Source organism: Eulemur rufifrons, chromosome 2 (genome assembly GCF_041146395.1).
Source record: "Eulemur rufifrons isolate Redbay chromosome 2, OSU_ERuf_1, whole genome shotgun sequence".
NCBI lineage: Eukaryota > Metazoa > Chordata > Mammalia > Primates > Lemuridae > Eulemur > Eulemur rufifrons.
In genome coordinates, this window is record NC_090984.1 from 73,159,854 (window position 1) to 73,178,366 (window position 18,513).

The 18,513-nt window shown below is 36.1% G+C and overlaps 1 protein-coding gene across 1 annotated transcript in view; it reads right to left on the reverse strand.

Moving 5' to 3' along the window:
* The window catches only part of SEC23A (SEC23 homolog A, COPII coat complex component), a 59,583-nt gene that overhangs the window by 9,540 nt on the left and 31,530 nt on the right, over positions 1-18,513 (reverse strand). Inside the window, exons 14-19 of the mRNA XM_069464447.1 lie at positions 15,147-15,300; positions 11,124-11,201; positions 8,264-8,425; positions 4,957-5,043; positions 3,119-3,274; positions 112-177 (exon numbers count right to left, since the gene is read on the reverse strand). Of these exons, the coding sequence (XP_069320548.1) occupies positions 112-177; positions 3,119-3,274; positions 4,957-5,043; positions 8,264-8,425; positions 11,124-11,201; positions 15,147-15,300 (703 nt within the window). The remainder of the gene's footprint in view (positions 1-111; positions 178-3,118; positions 3,275-4,956; positions 5,044-8,263; positions 8,426-11,123; positions 11,202-15,146; positions 15,301-18,513) is intronic.

The following is an 18,513-nucleotide window of genomic DNA, read 5'->3' on the forward strand; positions in this document are numbered from 1 at the left end:
CTTTTCCAACAGAATCATGCTAAATGCATAGGAAAAAACATAGCTTTCACTAAAATAACAAACTATAAATACACAAGGAAATAATTTCCAGGACCTGCTATTTACACTTACCTGCCCCCAAGCATACATATTATTATGAGTCTGTGAAGGGTTGACTTTTGAAAGCAGGAAACGGGCCTTAAAAGCAAAGAAGAAATAACATTATCCATCAAAACTAGATTTAGTCAATATAAGCTCAATAAATATACCATCTAAAATAAATTTTATTTGTGTTGGTAAAATTAATTTTATTAAATCAACTTTTTAAATGATTAGCTACATTTTAAAGTTTTATAAATAAATAATAAATGCACCCTCTTCTCTCCAAATCATATATTCATAATAACAAAGAAACTGTTGGCCAGGCGAGGTGGCTCACGCCTGTAATCCTAGCACTCTGGGAGGCCAAGGCCGGTGGATCGTTTGAGGTCAGGAGTTATACAGAAAAAATTAGCCGGGCATGGTGGTGCATGCCTGTAGTCCCAGCTACTCTGGAGGCTGAGGCGGTAGGATCCCCTGAGCCCAGGAGTTTGAGGTTGCTGTGAGCTAGGCTGACGCCACAGCACTCTAGCCTGGGCAACAAAGGGAGACTCTGTCTCAAAAAAAAAAAACAAAAAAACAAAGAAACTGTTGAGTCCAAAGCTCAGCATATAAAAATTAGATGTGCAACAATTATAACAAGGTTAGTGTGAAAATACTAACTACTTCATCAGAAACATCAGAAGTTCGAAATCCCAAATAATGATAAAAATAAAAACCATGAAAAATAAATATATAAATAAAAATAAAAACCACCTATATATTCTTTTATTTAAACAATGACTCTCAAACTTTTTTAGACCACAGGTCTAAAATGTTGAGACAACTTACCCAACATTTTACCCATCCACCCACTATGGCTTATCTGATATCAAGAAAATAATATAGGCCGGGCGCGGTGGCTCACGCCTGTAATCCTAGCACTCTGGGAGGCCGAGGCGGGTGGATTGCTTGAGGTCAGGAGTTCGAGACCTGCCTGAGCAAGAGCGAGACCCCATCTCTACTAAAAATAGAAAGACATTATATATGGACAACTAAAAATCTATATAGAAAAAATTAGCCGGGCATAGTGGCGCATGCCTGTAGTCCCAGCTACTCGGGAGGCTGAGGCAGTAGGATCGCTTAAGCCAAGGAGTCTGAGGTTGCTGTGAGCTAAGCTGACGCCACGGCACTCACTCTAGCCTGGGCAACAAAGTGAGACTCTGTCTCAACAAAAAAAAAAAAAAAAGAAAATAATATAATAAGATATATAATATATTAGATATATGATATAATAGATATATAAGAGTATAATAAGATATATAAGAATAAAAGAGAAAAATGGCAATACATAAGGTGAAACATCAATGAGAGAACTAGTCAAATTTTTAATTCATACTGGAAGGACACAGGCAGTCGTATCTTTTAAAATTTAGTATTATACAAATCTTTTTCTACTCTCTAAGTAATTAGTTTAACATAACAGTCAAGAGCACTGGCCCTGGATTCAGAACACCAGGATTCAAATCCCACCTCCTCCATTTACTGTGTTCCCCTGGCCACAAGTAACCCAAGTCTCAGTTTTATTATCTGTAAAATGGAGATGACAATAGAATTCTTATGAGGCTCAAATGAGATAAAGCATATAAAGTACTCTGCAACTTCTCAATACATGACGGCTCCTATATAAATACTTTAAAACCTTAATAACTGCTATCATTTCTGAATAATAGTTACTGATATTTGCTACCTATTTTATAATACTGTGCTAGGAACTAGGGAATATAAAGCATGGTCCCTGCCCTCAAGGAGCAAGTGAAACAAACTTATAACAACTTATAATTAATGTACTATAACTGACAAGAATTACAAGGGAGAAATAAGTATCTTATGAGTGTACATTAAGGGAACCTAACTTAGCCTTTTGAACGGCTCACAGTACCTGCATGTCTATATACATATATCACATTTTAACCTCATAACCCTAAAAATTTTCATAATACCACAATGCTTTCTTATTACATGACAATTTATTTTCTAGGAAACTGGGGCTGAGTGCAGTAGCTCACTCACATCTGTAATCTCAGCATTTTGGGAGGCTGAGGCGGGAGGATCACTTGAGCCCAGGAGTTCAAGACCAGCCGGGGCAACATAATGAAACCCTATTTCTACAAAAAGTTTAAAAAATTAGCTGGGCATGGTGGCAAGCACCTGTAGTCTTAGCTATGCAGGAAGCTAAGCCAGAAGGATCACTTGAGCCCAGGAGTTCAAGGTTATAGTGAGCTATGATAGTGCCGTTGCAGCCCAGCCTGGGTGACAGAGTGAAACTCTCTTAAAAATAAATAAACAAAGGAATAATAATAATAAAATATTTTCTAGAAAACTGGAATGACATGAGGAAAATGTAAGAGTTATCACCAACTTCATATTCATAGACTTTATCAGTAAATAGCTTTAAGAAACTTTATTTTCTGTGCTGTTCACAGCTTGCATACCACCACAATGCCACCCTGGCCCTGTTAAGAGAGCTGAGCTAGAGGCAGAAGGTGAAGGAAACTGCCAGCTTTAAGCAACTGGTCAATAATCTTATTGCTTTGCTCTCAAAGCTAATGCGTTAAGCAAGCAAGGCCAGGTGCAGTGGCTCATGCCTGTAACCCTAGCACTCTGGGAGGCAGAGGCAGGAAGATTGCTTAAGGTCAAGAGTTCGAGATCAGCCCGAGCAAGAGTGAGACCCTGTCTCTACTAAAAATAGAAAAAAAAAACAGCCAGACGTGGTGGCGTGCACCTGTAGTCCCAGCTACTCAGAGGCTGAGGCAGGAGGATCACTTGAGCCCAGGAATTCGAGGTTGCTGTGAGCTAGGCTGACACCACAGCACTCTAGCCTGGGCAACAGAGCGAGACTCTGTCTCAAAAAAAAAAAAGCAAGCAACTTTCCCCTCCTGCCTTTTTCCCTTTCTGTTTGCTTATGAGGCAATCTATTCAAATTAAAGTCAGAAGGCAAGTAGGAACATCTCACTGTAAAACCTATCAACAAACAAACACACAAACTAACACTACTTACCTGGCTGCCCCCGTGTTCAGTGTCAATGTATCTTGGCATTGGAAATCTGGAGTGAAGAATCTCCTGTGCATCATCCACTGGGGCTTGCAGAAGGTGGCGGAAATTTTCATATTCTGGCATATCCTGATATCCTGACTTCCGCCACTGCGCTATGGTCTAATTTTGAAACAACAAAAGAAATTGTTTTAAATTTCTTGCCCATCAAAAAATCTTAAGGGAAAAATTTTTTAAGGTAATCTTCAGAAAAAAAATCATAGATCATTCCATTATCTCAACTTTATAAGTTACAAATACTAATTTCAGTAGAGAAAATATTCTGAAGTAAATAGATGCAAAATTAGGATATTTCTTCTCCTTTAAAATTAAAATGAAATAATACTTAAATAAGCCAGAAAAATTTTTAAACAATATGCTTATCAAATTAATGTTAGCTAAAAGCTATCTACCTAAGCTTATGGTATATGAGGAGGAATTTTGTTACAGAAGATTTCCCAGAGACTTCAAAATTAATGACTTACTATAATGAAGTCTGTACCAATGGACTTATATTCTGGAAAGACATATAAACATAAAAACTTTAATAATAGCAGCAATAACATTAGAAAGATAATATACCTGTAGAAGACCTAGTGAATCAATTCTTTTATTAGGGTAAATGGCTCTAAAAACCATGTAATTAAATCATTCAAAAATCTAAACCTGGTTTGGTTTCTAAGTTAGCTGAATCAGTCAATGTATATTCTTTATAGCTATATACCTCTCCATATAGCTATGTATACACTGTACTTCTGATTTCTCCTTTAAGCACATTAACAAGCTGTTTGAAAAAGCAAAAATTACTATAAAAACAAAAAACAAAAAAATCAAGCTCTGTCAGTATTACAGGTATTATTCTTAACAAATAAAGGGCATTACAAACTGGTATGAATTAAAAATAATCAAAAAATAATAATCAAATCTCTAAAGTTCTGGATAGTTATTACTTAAAAAGGTATTTTGAGTAATGCCTTTACTTTTACAGTGCAAATGTAAAATCATTTACAAGTAAAGCAACTGGAAAAATAAATCTGCATAAGTTACTAAAATATCAGACTATAAACTCGAGAGCAGGTCTATGAAAAAAATAATCTCTGTATCTTCCAGAGCGTCCAGAGTACAGTGCTTTTTACAGAAGCAGCACTTAAATACTGGCTGAGTGAATAAATGCAGAAATGAATATAGTTCTGCTAAATACCTGGATTAAAGCTTAATGTCCACTCAAATATTGTGTTCTTTTTAATCATTTATCATTCTAATTAAGTTATGAATTTTAACTCACTTATGCTTTAAATGAGTTTTTAAGATCATGTGTCATCCTGATCAACTGGGGTTAAAAAAAAAAAAGATATAAGAAAGAAAAAAAAATTTTTTTAATAAAATAAAATAAAAAGATCATGTGGAACACTTTGATAAATAACTTCTTATAATGATTACATAAAATAATAAAAAGCCAGCCACTGACAAAGGCTGGATTTTCCCCTCTTAATGTTTTCAGGTAAAATCCAAGTGTCATATGTCTATGTATTATGTCAATGGGTTTACTTTAACAACACTTTGCCTTTATGCAAAATCCATTTGTCCAGTCGTGTGTGGACAAATGAACAAAATAACCACAGGTGGGTCAATTACAGTTGAAGCCTAAAAACCTATAGTAGGAAGAATCACATTTTATACATTCTTTATAAAAATGGGAATCAAAGTTTATCATATATAAATCTCTAGCCACATAATAGAGGGGAAAAAACTTCCCTAGGTAAAAAGAGTTTACATGCATAGCTTTAAATGCTATGGAATCTTACCTCACCATGATAAATCAAAATCTGGAAGAATGTGTCCATGAGAAGAATACGATCTGCAAGAATGCTACTGCTATCAAGAAGAACCGGCTAACATGAAGAAAACAAAGAGAGATAAGGGAAAGGTAAAACAAATTACTTAAAAATACAAAATAGATCTTTCTAGGATTATTTTCTAAATTTTTTTTTTTTTTTTTTTTTTTGAGACAGAGTCTCACTTTGTTGCCCAGGCTAGAGTGAGTGCCGTGGCGTCAGCCTAGCTCACAGCAACCTCAAACTCCTGGGCTCAAGCGATCCTCCTGCCTCAGCCTCCCGAGTAGCTGGGACTACAGGCATGCGCCACTATGCCCGGCTAATTTTTCTATATATATATTTTTAGTTGTCCATATAATTTCTTTCTATTTTTTAGTAGAGATGGGGTCTCGCTCTTGCTCAGGCTGGTATTTTCTAAATTTTAAATTTATATTTTATTACTTAAAAGCTCTCGCTATTATGAATTCTTATGGTGTATTTTAATTTTCCAAGGAATCTCTTTAACCTGAGGTAACAAACAATTAAAAAACAGAGTAAAGTGAAGAGAAAATCAAGAATGGCACCTGAGTGAAATGGGAAATGGCACCACTGAGTGAAATGCTCTCTTCGGGACAGGGCAAATTCAGAGCAACAAGAACATAGTTCTGTGTATGAAATGAAAGGGAGTAACCTGGACTGGTGACATAAATAAATTTGGTGCCATATACACAAAGACAATAATTAAAGCTATGGGATTAGACTACATCTCTTAAAGAGAGGGAAGTTAGGGAAGGCCAGAAGATTGAGCCCTTAAGCATGCCGACACTTAGAGGTCTGAAAAGGAGAAAGAAGCAAAAGAAGACTGAGAAGGAACAGTGAGGGAATGGAACCAGTCAGGTATAGCAGGTGTCACAGAAGCCTAGAGTAAAAGGTTTTACCTAGTCTTCACTACATAAATGCTGTTAAGAGCTCTGGCAAGATGTAGTACACTGGTGATCTTGATAAAAGTGGTTTCAGTATAATATTAGGGACAAACGCCTGACTAATACAAGTTGAGAAGAGACTGTCAGATGAAAAAGTATAAACAACAAATAACTTTTTTGAGTTTATAACCAGGAGCAGAGAAATGGGTTGACAATTAGAGAAAATGTGGAGCCACAGTGGGTTTTTCTGTTTGTCGATTTTCTTTTTTAATATGAGTGCTGTTTCTGTGTTAATGAGAACGATCCATATGGACAGAAAGTGATGATGCAGGAGAAAGAAGACGACTCCAAAACCAAAGCCTTAAGAAAACGAAACTAATGGGATTCATGGATTAAACAGAAAGGTTGAAATTTAATACGAGCAGCCACCAGGGATAGTGGGATTCCAATTTTCTTCTAAACACTATTCTACCTTTTTGTATCCTTTCTTTTGCTCCCTCTGCTGCGACAGTGGGTCCGCTCATCATTTGTGGCGTATGTACCATGCTCTGTAAACCTATACCTTGCTCTTGCCCTATAATCCTATCCTTCTCTCCTCAATAAACCTCATTTTTGTGCTTGCCTTAAAAAAAAAACACTATTCTACACTTTCCAGAAATCTATAATTTACATATATTATACCAAAATAAGAAAAAGTTTTTACTGAAACATACTTTCCTGATTCAAAGAACTACAAAGCCAAAATATATAGCTAGACCAACATATTAAAAATATTTTTTTCAGCCAGGCACGGTGGCTCGACCCTGTAGTCCCAGCTACTTGAAAGGCTGAGGCAAGAGAATCACTTGAGCCCAGGAAGTTCAAGATCAGCCTGAGCAATAATATACCAAGACCCTGTCTCAAAAAATACATATATTTTTCCTCTAGAAATATCTGGCAAATTACTAAAAAAATTGTAGTAACAAAATAAAATATTTTACCCACTATTTTTACAAAACAGTGAATAATGGCAACATGAGGGATCATCAGCCAATGGATATGATAAGGCCGGGCGCGGTGGCTCATGCCTATAATCCTAGCACTCTGGGAGGCCGAGGCGGGTGGATCGCTCAAGGTCAGCAGTTGGAGACCAGCCTGAGCAAGAGCGAGACCCCATCTCTACTAAAAATAGAAAGAAATTAGCTGGCCAACTAAAAATATCTATACAAAAAAATTAGCCGGGCATGGTGGCACATGCCTGTAGTCCCAGCTACTCGGGAGGCTGAGGCAGTAGGATCGCTTAAGCCCAGGAGTTGCTGTGAGCTAGGCTGACGCCACAGCACTCACTCTAGCCCAGGCAACAAAGCGAGACTCTGTCTCACCAAAAAAAAAAAAAATAGATATGATAAATATTCTCTTTATACTGACCCTTTCTAAAGTATTATATTCAAATATAGTCACTACATACTTTAAGTATGTAAAACAGACAATTTTACCTACAGAATATAAAAACTGTTCATTTGATAATAGGTTAAAACAATTGGGACAACCTTCTAAGGTTAATGGATGTCTTATCAGTCTTCTAAGTATATGTCTTTATAATCAACTATATTTTATGTTCTCAAAAGACCAAAGGAAAATCAGGTTATATTGAAATAAGAGACTTTGTTTAGACAGAATGTCATAACTGTCAGACACCAAACTCTGGAATAAGCTATAGGCTACAGAGTCCTAATCACTTCTGGACATTGCTAAAGACATAAAGAATAATCATAAGTCCTAGAGGATCTGATCAACCAAATGCCTAGACAAAATAATCTACAAGTCACATTTTTACATATTCTTTAAACAATTTCCTAATATAGCCTAGCATGATATATAGCACATAGTAAGCACTCATAAAGATTTTAAGTTAACACATGAATACCTTTTAATTAAATTCCTATATTTAATAACTATATTTCAAAAAAAACTTAATTGCTTTCTTTTTTTTTTTCTTAGACAGGTTATGTTGCCTGGGCTAGAACGCAGAAACATCATCACAGCTCACTGCAACCTCAAATTCCTGGGCTCAAGCAATTCTCCTGCCTCAGCCTCCCAAGTAGCTGGGACTAAAGACGTGCACCACCACATCCAGCTAATTATTTTATTTTTTGGAAGGCAGCTATGCTCACCATTATACCACTAACGCTATTTTATCTTTTGTAGAGATGGGGTTTCCTTATGTTGCTCAGGCTGGTCTTGCACTCCTGGTCTCAAGTGATCCTCCCACCTCGGCCTCTCAAAGTGCTAGGATTAAAAGTATGAGCCACTGTGCCCGGCCCTTAGCTGCTTTCACTTTTTTAAGGCCACAGATAGCAGTAACAGACAAATTTTTTTTTTCCTGGCTATCTTACCTCTGGAGGTCCACTAAAAGAATATGCATACAGAATAGGCTGAATCATGATTAGAGACTGGGTCAGATCTTGACGCATAAAATGGTGACGATAATATGAACTCTCATCAGGACTATTGTTAAAAACTTGCAAGAAAGAAGATCTTCTTAAATGAAACATAAACTACAAGATAAAACGTGAGATAGTTTTTACTGATTTTAATATTGTGACAGGAGTTTAATGTTAAAAGCACATAACTATTAACGCAATAAAACAAGTTATAGTAAGAACATTCTAAATTGTATTTCGCAGACAGCAATCTTATTCATAATATTTATCAGCTGCTAAAAAATTCTATAATAATAAAAACAATTAAAGTAAGAGAAGCGACTCAAAAGGAAAAAAATAGGGACAAAAACCCCTTGCTCAAATCTAAATTATTCAGAGGCTATGCCAGGCAGTGCATTATCACCATTCTTTGTTTTTATTCCTCATCCCTCTGACAACATCTCTGGGCTTTTTTATTATTACTCATTACCACCACCAAAAGATTCTAAAAGAACAAAAAGACAGATTAACAGTTTTTGTATAGCTTTCAAAAAATTGCACTGAGAAGGGTCTACACTGGTTTACAAAAAAGTACACCCACATAATTTCTTAATATTTAAAGTTTTATCTATCCCTAAGAAACATTCCCCAGACTTTGTTTCACTACTTCTTTCTCCTTTCACTTTCTCCCCCTTCATCTACTTCTCACATTAAAGAGATCACAGGGGGGGACAGTTAGACCATAGCTACATTGGGTCTTTTGACACAATCAATAAATAGGATTACCTCAAAGTACTTCCATTTACCTTTAGTCACTTATCTTAAATTCTTTCAGCCCTCAAGTCCCAATATGCCTACATATTGCTCTTGCCTGGGACTCACTCAACAGTTCTCTCCCAACACAGGCCACTCACTGAAATTCTCTATCCTTTTCTTTTTTCAGTGATCCCTAATTCATTGACAAACTCTCTTACCCCTTACCACTTCAGTCATTCCTGTTTACTCACAGGAATGTCTAACTGGTAAATTTTTAGGTAAATATTTAGGGAATGAAGACTTCCCTTAAATTTAGTCTATGTCCCCTTTTAGAAGATCATTAGGCTTTGAAAACCCAAGAAACAAGGTATTTCCAGGTCCTCTGCTTCCTATTTCCAGCAAAGGGGAAAAGATGAAATGCCCAGATCTCTCTGAAGATCTGTAAGCCTAGTGAGAAGAGTTGCAGTAGGAAAAAAAGAAAAAGGAAGGTAAGTGTGAAGAATTTAGTCAGATACTTAGGCTAATGCCCTCATTTCTTTTTTTTTTTTATAAATAGAGACGGGGTCTCGCTCTTGCTCAGGCTGGTCTCGAACTCCTGACCTTGAGCGATCCTCCCGCCTCGGCCTCCCAGAGTGCTAGGATTACAGGCGTGAGCCACCGCGCCCGGCCTAATGCCCTCATTTCTTTACCTACTAGTTTCTGCTATGAAAATGAGGCCTGAGAATTCCCAAAACAGAAAGGATTTTGGCTGCCTTAAGACAAGCAGACCCCGCCTTTTCTGGGTTCTCCAAAACCTCACCAAGAGGTTTTAGGGCAGCCTCCCTCTATAAGCATGAAGCTTCTAGATCACAAATCAGTAAAGTATCTTCAAAGAAACAGAGTAGCTCTGAAAAGAAAGATGAAGCTTTAGACAAACTTTTCATGGCCAAAAATTTGAATTTCCTTATCTCAATATTAATCATCCTTCCAAGCTGAGCTAAAATACCATCTCCTCTAAAAGATGCATCAAACCATCCATTTGGAAAGATTCCTTTAATTTTCCTTTAAATTTTATATATCTCTCATAGCATTTCTCACTTTCTGTTCTGTGCTGTTCATGTGTATTTCAGGTCTCACGCTTCAGACTGAGAAAGCTCCTTGTAAGTGGGATCCAAGTCAGTCATCTTTATCTTCCTTGCACATAGCACTCTAAACATACAGACTTTTAAAAATATCTACCAAATCAAGAGAAAGAGGGATAGATTCCACTCCTCCAGGTGAAAAATATTCTGTAAGATAAATCAAATTAGTTTCTTTTCTATTTACCTGGTATGGCCTCATAAAATTGTTCTCAGGTGATGATACCATGCTGCAAGACTAGGTAATTGGTAAAATTACCTCAGAAGAAATTCTTTTGATGCCACTGTAATCAGATTCCCTTATATCAGAGGAAAGCTAATCAGCCTTACACCTAATTCTACCCTCCATAGGGTTCTAATGTAAATCTCTTTTCGCCACAAATAAATGACTATTTTTTTTTTTTCTTTTTTTTTTTTTTTTTTTGAGACAGAGTCTCACTCTGTTGCCCGGGCTAGAGTGAGTGCCGTTGCTTCAGCCTAGCTCACAGCAACCTCAAACTCCTGGGCTTAAGCGATCCTACTGCCTCAGCCTCCCGAGTAGCTGGGACTACAGGCATGCGCCACCATGCCCGGCTAATTTTTTTTGTGTATATATATTTTAGTTGTCCATATAATTTCTATTTTTAGTAGAGACGGGGTCTCGCTTTTGCTCAGGCTGGTCTCGAACTCCTGACCTCGAGCGATCCACCCGCCTCGGCCTCCCAGAGTGCTAGGATTACAGGCGTGAGCCACCACGCCCGGCCATAAATGACTATTTGTAAGGCCAAAAATACTGTATACTTCTCACCAACTACCACAGCACAATATTAATTTCTTAGCTATCCCAAAACTTGCCTAACCAAAAGAATAACCCAATAATTTAGGTTTTGTAAGGTAAGCAATAAAAGACAACAGGAAAAATTTGACCCAATGCTATTGACAACAGAAGAAAACAATATGGACCTTTTTTATCTACTTACCTGTGGATAAAGGGAGAAAGTTTCTGAAAATCTGAAGGAACTTGGATCATCTTTGTGATACTCTCCAAATTTCTGACACTAAACAAAATAAAATATGTTAGCAATATATTTCCTGGAATAAGAGCTAACACTGTTGCCTGTATACATTCTGTTGACAGAAAGTTACTACTGTTTAGGAGGCAGATACTTGATATAGCATAAAATTATATTACTTACAGACTTACCAAGAGACTGATTAAAACCAAAGAAAAATATCTGAATTTCACACACAATACACTGACCCAGTGCAATAACACTCACTGAAAAATGTTTAGAATTTTTTTTTCACTAAGTGTCTCTGATGGCAAAAAAAAAAAAAAAAGCTCTTAGACAATGACCAAAAAAGCTCAACATGTGCCCCTTAAGACTCTACCTAAAAAAGAAGCCAACTGACAGAAAGATGTGCTATCAAAATACCACAGAGGCTACAAAAACAAGTTGCTGGTATAAAATTTGGTACACCAGAAACAATACCAAAAAGAAGGATCAGAGAGACCAAGAGGCAATCTGGTAAATGAAGAAACAAAAAGGCAGAAATTAGGAAATAAAGTAAAGGAGACACCTACACTGACAACAGAGAAATAAGCCTTCTGTGATAATGTGACAAAAAACTGGAGAATTAAGTGAGATTATCTACATGAGAAACCACGTAGCCCAATGACTAGTACTTACTAAGCACTCAATAAACTGATAGCTTCCTCTCCTTGTACTTGAGCAAAGTCTCTGCTCTTAAAAGTTTTTATAGTATTTATGAAACTGGTCTATTTTCTGGCAATTTTTCTTTTTCAAAACATCAAGGGGGTTACAAATGTTTTTCTTACATGGATACCTTGTATTAATATAATGCTTAAGTCAGGGCTTTTGGTGAGGCAATGTTTATCATAGTAGTTGCATATGAATCATGGGCAAAAATAAGCAAAATAATAAACAAAAAGTAACGAAAGGTTTATTGCTACATGTAGTACAGGACTTTGCCTAGAATGTTCAATTGTATCATTTATGTATTTATCTGTGCACTATACAGCTCATAAAAACATACAACTGGTTTGATAGCATTTTTAGCTTCTAGGAAAAAACTATTTCAAAATCACAATTAACCGAGGACAAAAAAGCTACAGTTGTGTAGCCAATCCTCAGAAAATAGACCTTGGATCTCGGAATAAGAGTGTTGCTATCTTCAATGACTCCTAATAATACTTCACTAATGAAACTTACAGATTAAGACAATAATCTTCACTGTATATGATAGCAACTAGCTACATGTCAGATTTTAAATTAATTAAAACTGAATAAAAATAAAAATCTAGTTCCTCAATTACACTAGTGTTATTTCAATTGCTGAATAGCCACATGTGGATAGTAGTTCTCTAATGGACAGCACAAATTATAAAGCATTTCCATTGTGGCAGAAAGTTCCTCTGGACAATGCTAATCTTAAATATCAAGTACACTTTAAAAGATCTGGAATATCAAATATAGTGAAAAGGTTCTGTAAAAAAGGTAGTATGTCAGGTATTATTCAGAACTATCAATCGCATTATACCATATTAAACATATATATTTTAAACTGTGTCTAAAATTCTGCTAAAATAAAGCATTAGGTAAATCTGATGTTATGATTAATGAGGGTAACAAAAAGATTGTTGACTTTTATAGTTGGGTAACTGAAGATGTTCAAAAGGCTAATTCCAGCAGCACAATTCACAATAGCAAAGATGTGGAAACAACCCAAATGCCCATCAATACATGATTGGATTAGTAAGCTGTGGTATGTGTACACCATGGAATATTACTCAGCTATAAGGAATGATGAAGATACGACATCTCTGTGGTTCTCCTGGAGAGAGTTGGAACCCATTATATTAAGTGAAGCATCCCAAGAATGGAAAAACAAGCATCACATGTACTTACCAGAAAATTGGTTTCCCTGATCATCACCTAAATACAAATCTGGGAACGACACCAATTGGATATCAGACTGAGGTGGGGGGTGGGGGAGGGGATGGGGGTATGCCTACACAATGAGTGCATTGCGCACCGTTTGGGGAGTGGTAACACTTGAAGGTGCTGACTCGGGAAGGGGGGGTGGGGAAGGGAGGGATATATACCTCATGATGGGTGCAATGCGCACGACCTGGGGAACAGACACGCCTGGAGCTCTGACTTGGGGGGAAAGGCGGTACAGGAGCAACGTATGTAACCTGCAATTCTGTATCCCCCATAACAAGATGAAATAAAAAAAAAAAGAAAAAAGAAAAAGTCCATCTTTACAATGAAAGGTACTTATCAGTGGGTTTTACTTGGGCTAGTAATCCAAGTTGTACTATTCAATTTTGTGTCATATGTGACAATCTACAAATGTACCAATAGCTCCAGCAAAATGGAAAAAGCACTTTAATACAAATCACAGTCATCTGACATATTAAGGTGCTGATTACTTCAAATAGCTAAGCATTTGTTAAGACAAAGTCACATTCAGTGAAAAGGCTCAGAAAGTAAGGTTTTGCAGAGCACAACTTATTACCCAGAAAAAAAAGAAAAGTCACACAGTGGGTGAGAACCTAATAATGCCAACATGTAAAATTACAATAAGTAAAATGCTAGGATAAGATGCAGTCTGAGAAACTGAAAAGGTTCCATTTTAAAACAGTACAATATGTCAAAGCATTGATGACATGTCACATGATATTGAAGAGTTTGTGTAATGAGCTGAAAAATAACAGTGTCTCTACATGTTGATCAGTTAATAGGTTTCATCAATGTCATGTCAGATTTCTAAATAATAATGAAATTCAGGAAAACTTTTCTGCTCCAAAGAGAAATTTTTCTGCTGCCCTAAACAAGCCAAGGTCAAAATATATTTATGCTTTATCTTCCTATCTGGAAATAAAAGATGCATCTTGAAAGAACTGAGTTGGCATTTATACTGATGGTGTCCCATCAATGGTGGATCCCATGAGAGGCTTAATCTCTCATTAAAAAAGACACGCTAAGGCTGGGCACGGTGGCCCACGCCTATAATCCTAGCACTTTGGGAGGCCAAGGCAGGAGGATTGCTTGAGGTCAGGAGTTCAAGACCAGCCTGAGCAAGAGCGAGACCTCATCTCTAGTAAAAAAAGGAAAAAATTAGCCGAGTGTGGTGGCGAGCACCTGTGGTCCCAGCTACTTGGGAGACTGAGGCAGGAGGATCACTTAAGCCCAGGAGTTTGAGGTTGCTGTGAGCTGGCTGATGCCACGGCACTCTAGCCTGGGCAACAGAGACTCTGTCTCAAAAAAAAAAAAAAAAAAAAGTATGTTAATATCATAATGATGCTTTCTTCACAGAAGTGCTGATGTAAAAAAAAACTTGGAGATTAAATGAAAGTTCTGGATGATGCTACAAAAATGGCTAACTTTTACTAAAGTGCTCTAGGTCATAATATAAGTAAAGTAATGAGGTCCTGGCATGTTAAAACCCAAGTAAATTGACATTACCAATAACTTTATTAGCACATACTTTAATAATCTAGAACCAAATAATCAAGACTTGTTTACATTTTTCCATGTTAATATGGGTAATTTTAATACCCCAATTTCTTTCTTTTAAAAGATGCACATTATAATACTTCCATTAAAATGAAAGCATAAAACTAAAACCATAACAATGAAGAAAGAATTATGGAAAAAACCAATAAAAACTGTTGTAGTAATTCAGAATTAAATTTGGAACTAACCTCAACCAGCCAATAAGAATAGAAAAATAGTAGGTTCTATAATTGTCACTCTTCTATTTTAAGGAAAAAAGGCAATCTAGTTTACTGGAAGAGCTCACTGAATTCTATTATACTATTCACTACTGTGCTACTATCTCAGTAATTGTGAATAGGGGTCCCTCATAGAGTATTTCAGGTACACTGTTAAGTAACTTTGAAGGAGATGATCTACAACAAACCTTTAACACAAATGAAAACACAGATTTAGCAAAGCACATTGTTTACTTCTTACCAGTCGAATGAGCTGTCTGTCCAGCCACCTAAGCACATCTGGCCCCTCCTCTGTTTCTGCTCTATATATTGCCAGCCGGGCCATAAGAATAGCAGCTGCCTCCTGGTCAAAAGATGCAGCGATGTTTTGGATTTGTGTTTGAGCATCTGCCCAGCTAACGACAATAAGAAAGTGGAGAAACGCTGCTAAATTATTATATTCACAATATCATAGTTGGCTACCAAACAAATAGAAATTTAAAAGATATAGAAAACTACTTCAATAATTCAAATTTCCAATACTGGACAAATTAGCATGCTTTTTAAAAACAATCATTAATATCAGTTTCAGTCTAGCATTCACTGTTTTTCAGAAAAATATAACCAAACCTAAAAAATCTTCTAAAGTAACTATAAAGGCGGATCTCTAACCACATTTCTTAAAACATTAAGATTTTTACAAGTAAAAATAATAGGATATGTGTGTGCACACATAAATACACAAGTCTCTGCATCAGACTTTAAAATTTTATTTCTTCAATTTTGTGAAAGCAGAAATATGGAAATACAAAAATAAAAGTTTTCTCTCAGACTAAGTAATTCTCGTTAAACTGGAAAATGAATAAAGTGCTAGAATTTTTTCCTCATTGGTCTTTAACTCAATCATTAGTGATACAAATCACATAATTAAAATTACTTTGTATTTGGTTCTCTCCATGTTAACGCATTGACTAAAACCAATTAAAAGTTAATACGGGCCGGGCGCGGTGGCTCACGCCTGTAATCCTAGCACTCTGGGAGGCTGAGGCAGGTGGATCGTTTGAGCTCAGGAGTTCGAGACCAATCTGAGCAAGAGCAAGACCCCATTTCTACTAAAAAAATAGAAAGCAATTAACTGGACAACTAAAAATATATAGAAAAAATTAGCCAGGCATAGGTGGCACATGCCTGTAGTCCCAGCTACTCGAGAGGCTGAGGCAGTAGGATTGCTTGAGCCCAGAAGTTTGAGGTTGCTGTGAGCTAAGCTGACGCCACGGCATCTAGCCCGGGCAACAGAGTGAGACTCTATCTCAAAAATAAATAAATAAATAAATAAACAAACAAAAATAAATAAAAGTTAATACGTAAAATTTTCAGTGTAAGGGATTAATTGATATTATGTAAAAAACAGCAGTAATTCATTAGATTCATATGTTCTGTAAATCCAATCCAGTCAAACTGATCCTAGGTAGACCCAGTAATAGTTTTTATTTGTTTATTTGTTTAATATTTCATAGACATAGTAACTGGCAATATTTATATACTTCCTGAAAATAAATGCTGAACCACTTTTACATATAAGAATGATCCCAAGGGAATTCAAGCAGTAACATATTTAAAATTCTTCTTCCTTCTTCCTCTATTTTTAATTTTCTTTCTACAGACAAGTAATTTTTAAATATTTTCTAGATGGTTGACAAGTGTGAATTATCTCAGTCTTGTGAAATAGTAAGAGGCAGAAAGGAGTGAGAATGAGTAAAAGAGGACACTAAATTTTGAAAATTATTTTTAACCCAATTTAAACAGTGATTATATGAATAGTTTAACTGTTAATTATTTAATTTTTAAAAATCAAAGAATTAAAACCAAAATTGTTTGAATCTGTACTTTCTCAATTAGGATGACCATGATAGTTGCTTTAAACTGAACCACAAAGGTGACATTTTTTTCTTCTGAAAATATAATGGTACAATACATTAGCAAGTAAACACATGAAAATTTACTAATGATAATTTGGTTAGCCATAAATTAAAATGTATGACCTTAAAGCCAAATTCAAAGGGCTTGTCGACATCGTAAAATTTGCCCTCTGCATTTATAATAGCCCTTCACTATGATTCTTGTATCTAGTTTCAAACCAAACTTTTGAGATTAAAATTATTTTCTATATGAAAAATAAGGTTACTTTGTTTTCTCAGGAGCCTGAGTCCTTATTTTCACATGGCCTTTTCACCTAACAAAGACACTTGCCTGGACCCGGAAAGTCATATTCCTAGTAAATAAAACAAACATGAAGCCCTGATTATTGAAAATGGTCAGGGTAAGTTAACTTGAAAAGATGGGTGCTTTGGTGAGACACGATGCTATAAATGGTACCTTAACACAAATAATATCTCTGTACAAATGGCCTCACAAATTCTGTGCAAGCTGAAAATACAGAAACCCATGAAATTTCTCAAAAGAAAGCTCACTTTTTCTTGAAAGATTAATCTAACTTTTTTAAACTTTTCATTTAAAAAATATTTTAAACACTGTAAGAGAAGAATGAACTCCTATATATCCATCACCTAGATTCATCAATTGTTATAAGAGCATTTTAACACATTTGCCTTCTCTCTCTCTCCCTTTATACAAACACATTTTTTTTTGCTGAACTTTTCGAGACTAAGTTGGAGATAGCATGACCCTCTGCCCTAAATACTTCAGTGTGTATCTCCTAAGAACACAAAATTCTTATGTAGCCCCACTCAATTATCAAATTCATGAAATCTAACACTGATAAAATGCTATTTTCCTATATACAGACCATATTCAAATTTCCCCAATTATCTCAATAACATCCTCTACAGCAAATTTTTTCATGACATAGGATTTTATCCAAGATCACGCATTGGCTTTAGTAGTAATGTTTCTTTAGTACCTTTTAATCTGAACCAGTTATTCAGACTTTCCTTGCCTTCCAAGACATTTTTGAAGAGTGTAAGCCAGTGGCTTTATGAAAAATGTCCCTCATTTAATATGTCCAGTTGATTGTTTCTTTAAGCACATGTTTTTTGGATAATCAACATAACTTACACATTGTGTACGTGTGTGTGTGTGTGCGTGTGTGTGTGTGTGTGTGTGTGTGTTGAGGGGCATAAATAAATCGACAAGTTTGGCAAGAATCAGTACTTCCAAGTTCCTTATTTGAAATCAGAACAAATCTAAGGGAATGTCCAGTTGACATTTTTCTTCAAATGAATAATATAGTCCCTTACCATTGTTCCAGGATGGTAAGTCAAAGCAAGGCAGCAGAACAGGATGCTAAATCTATGCACAACCCTGTGCTAAATAATAGATCCTCCAACACAAAAAACATTCAGTCCAAATGTTGGGCTCATGTCCATCACTCACCTAAACAGTCTTTTGGTTTTCAGGAATTAAGCTAGAGTTTAAATACGGTTAAATAAAATGAGAGCTACAGAGGCCTTCAGTGTCCATTTTCTAGTCCATGCCTAAATTAGGTAAGTTTACTGATCAACACTCTCCCTACCTAGATAATCAAGTTCAACACAAACAGAAATAAAGACCAAAAGCCTGTTCACATCTAGACTCACCTCATCCAAGAATTTCTTCCTAACTTCATTCCA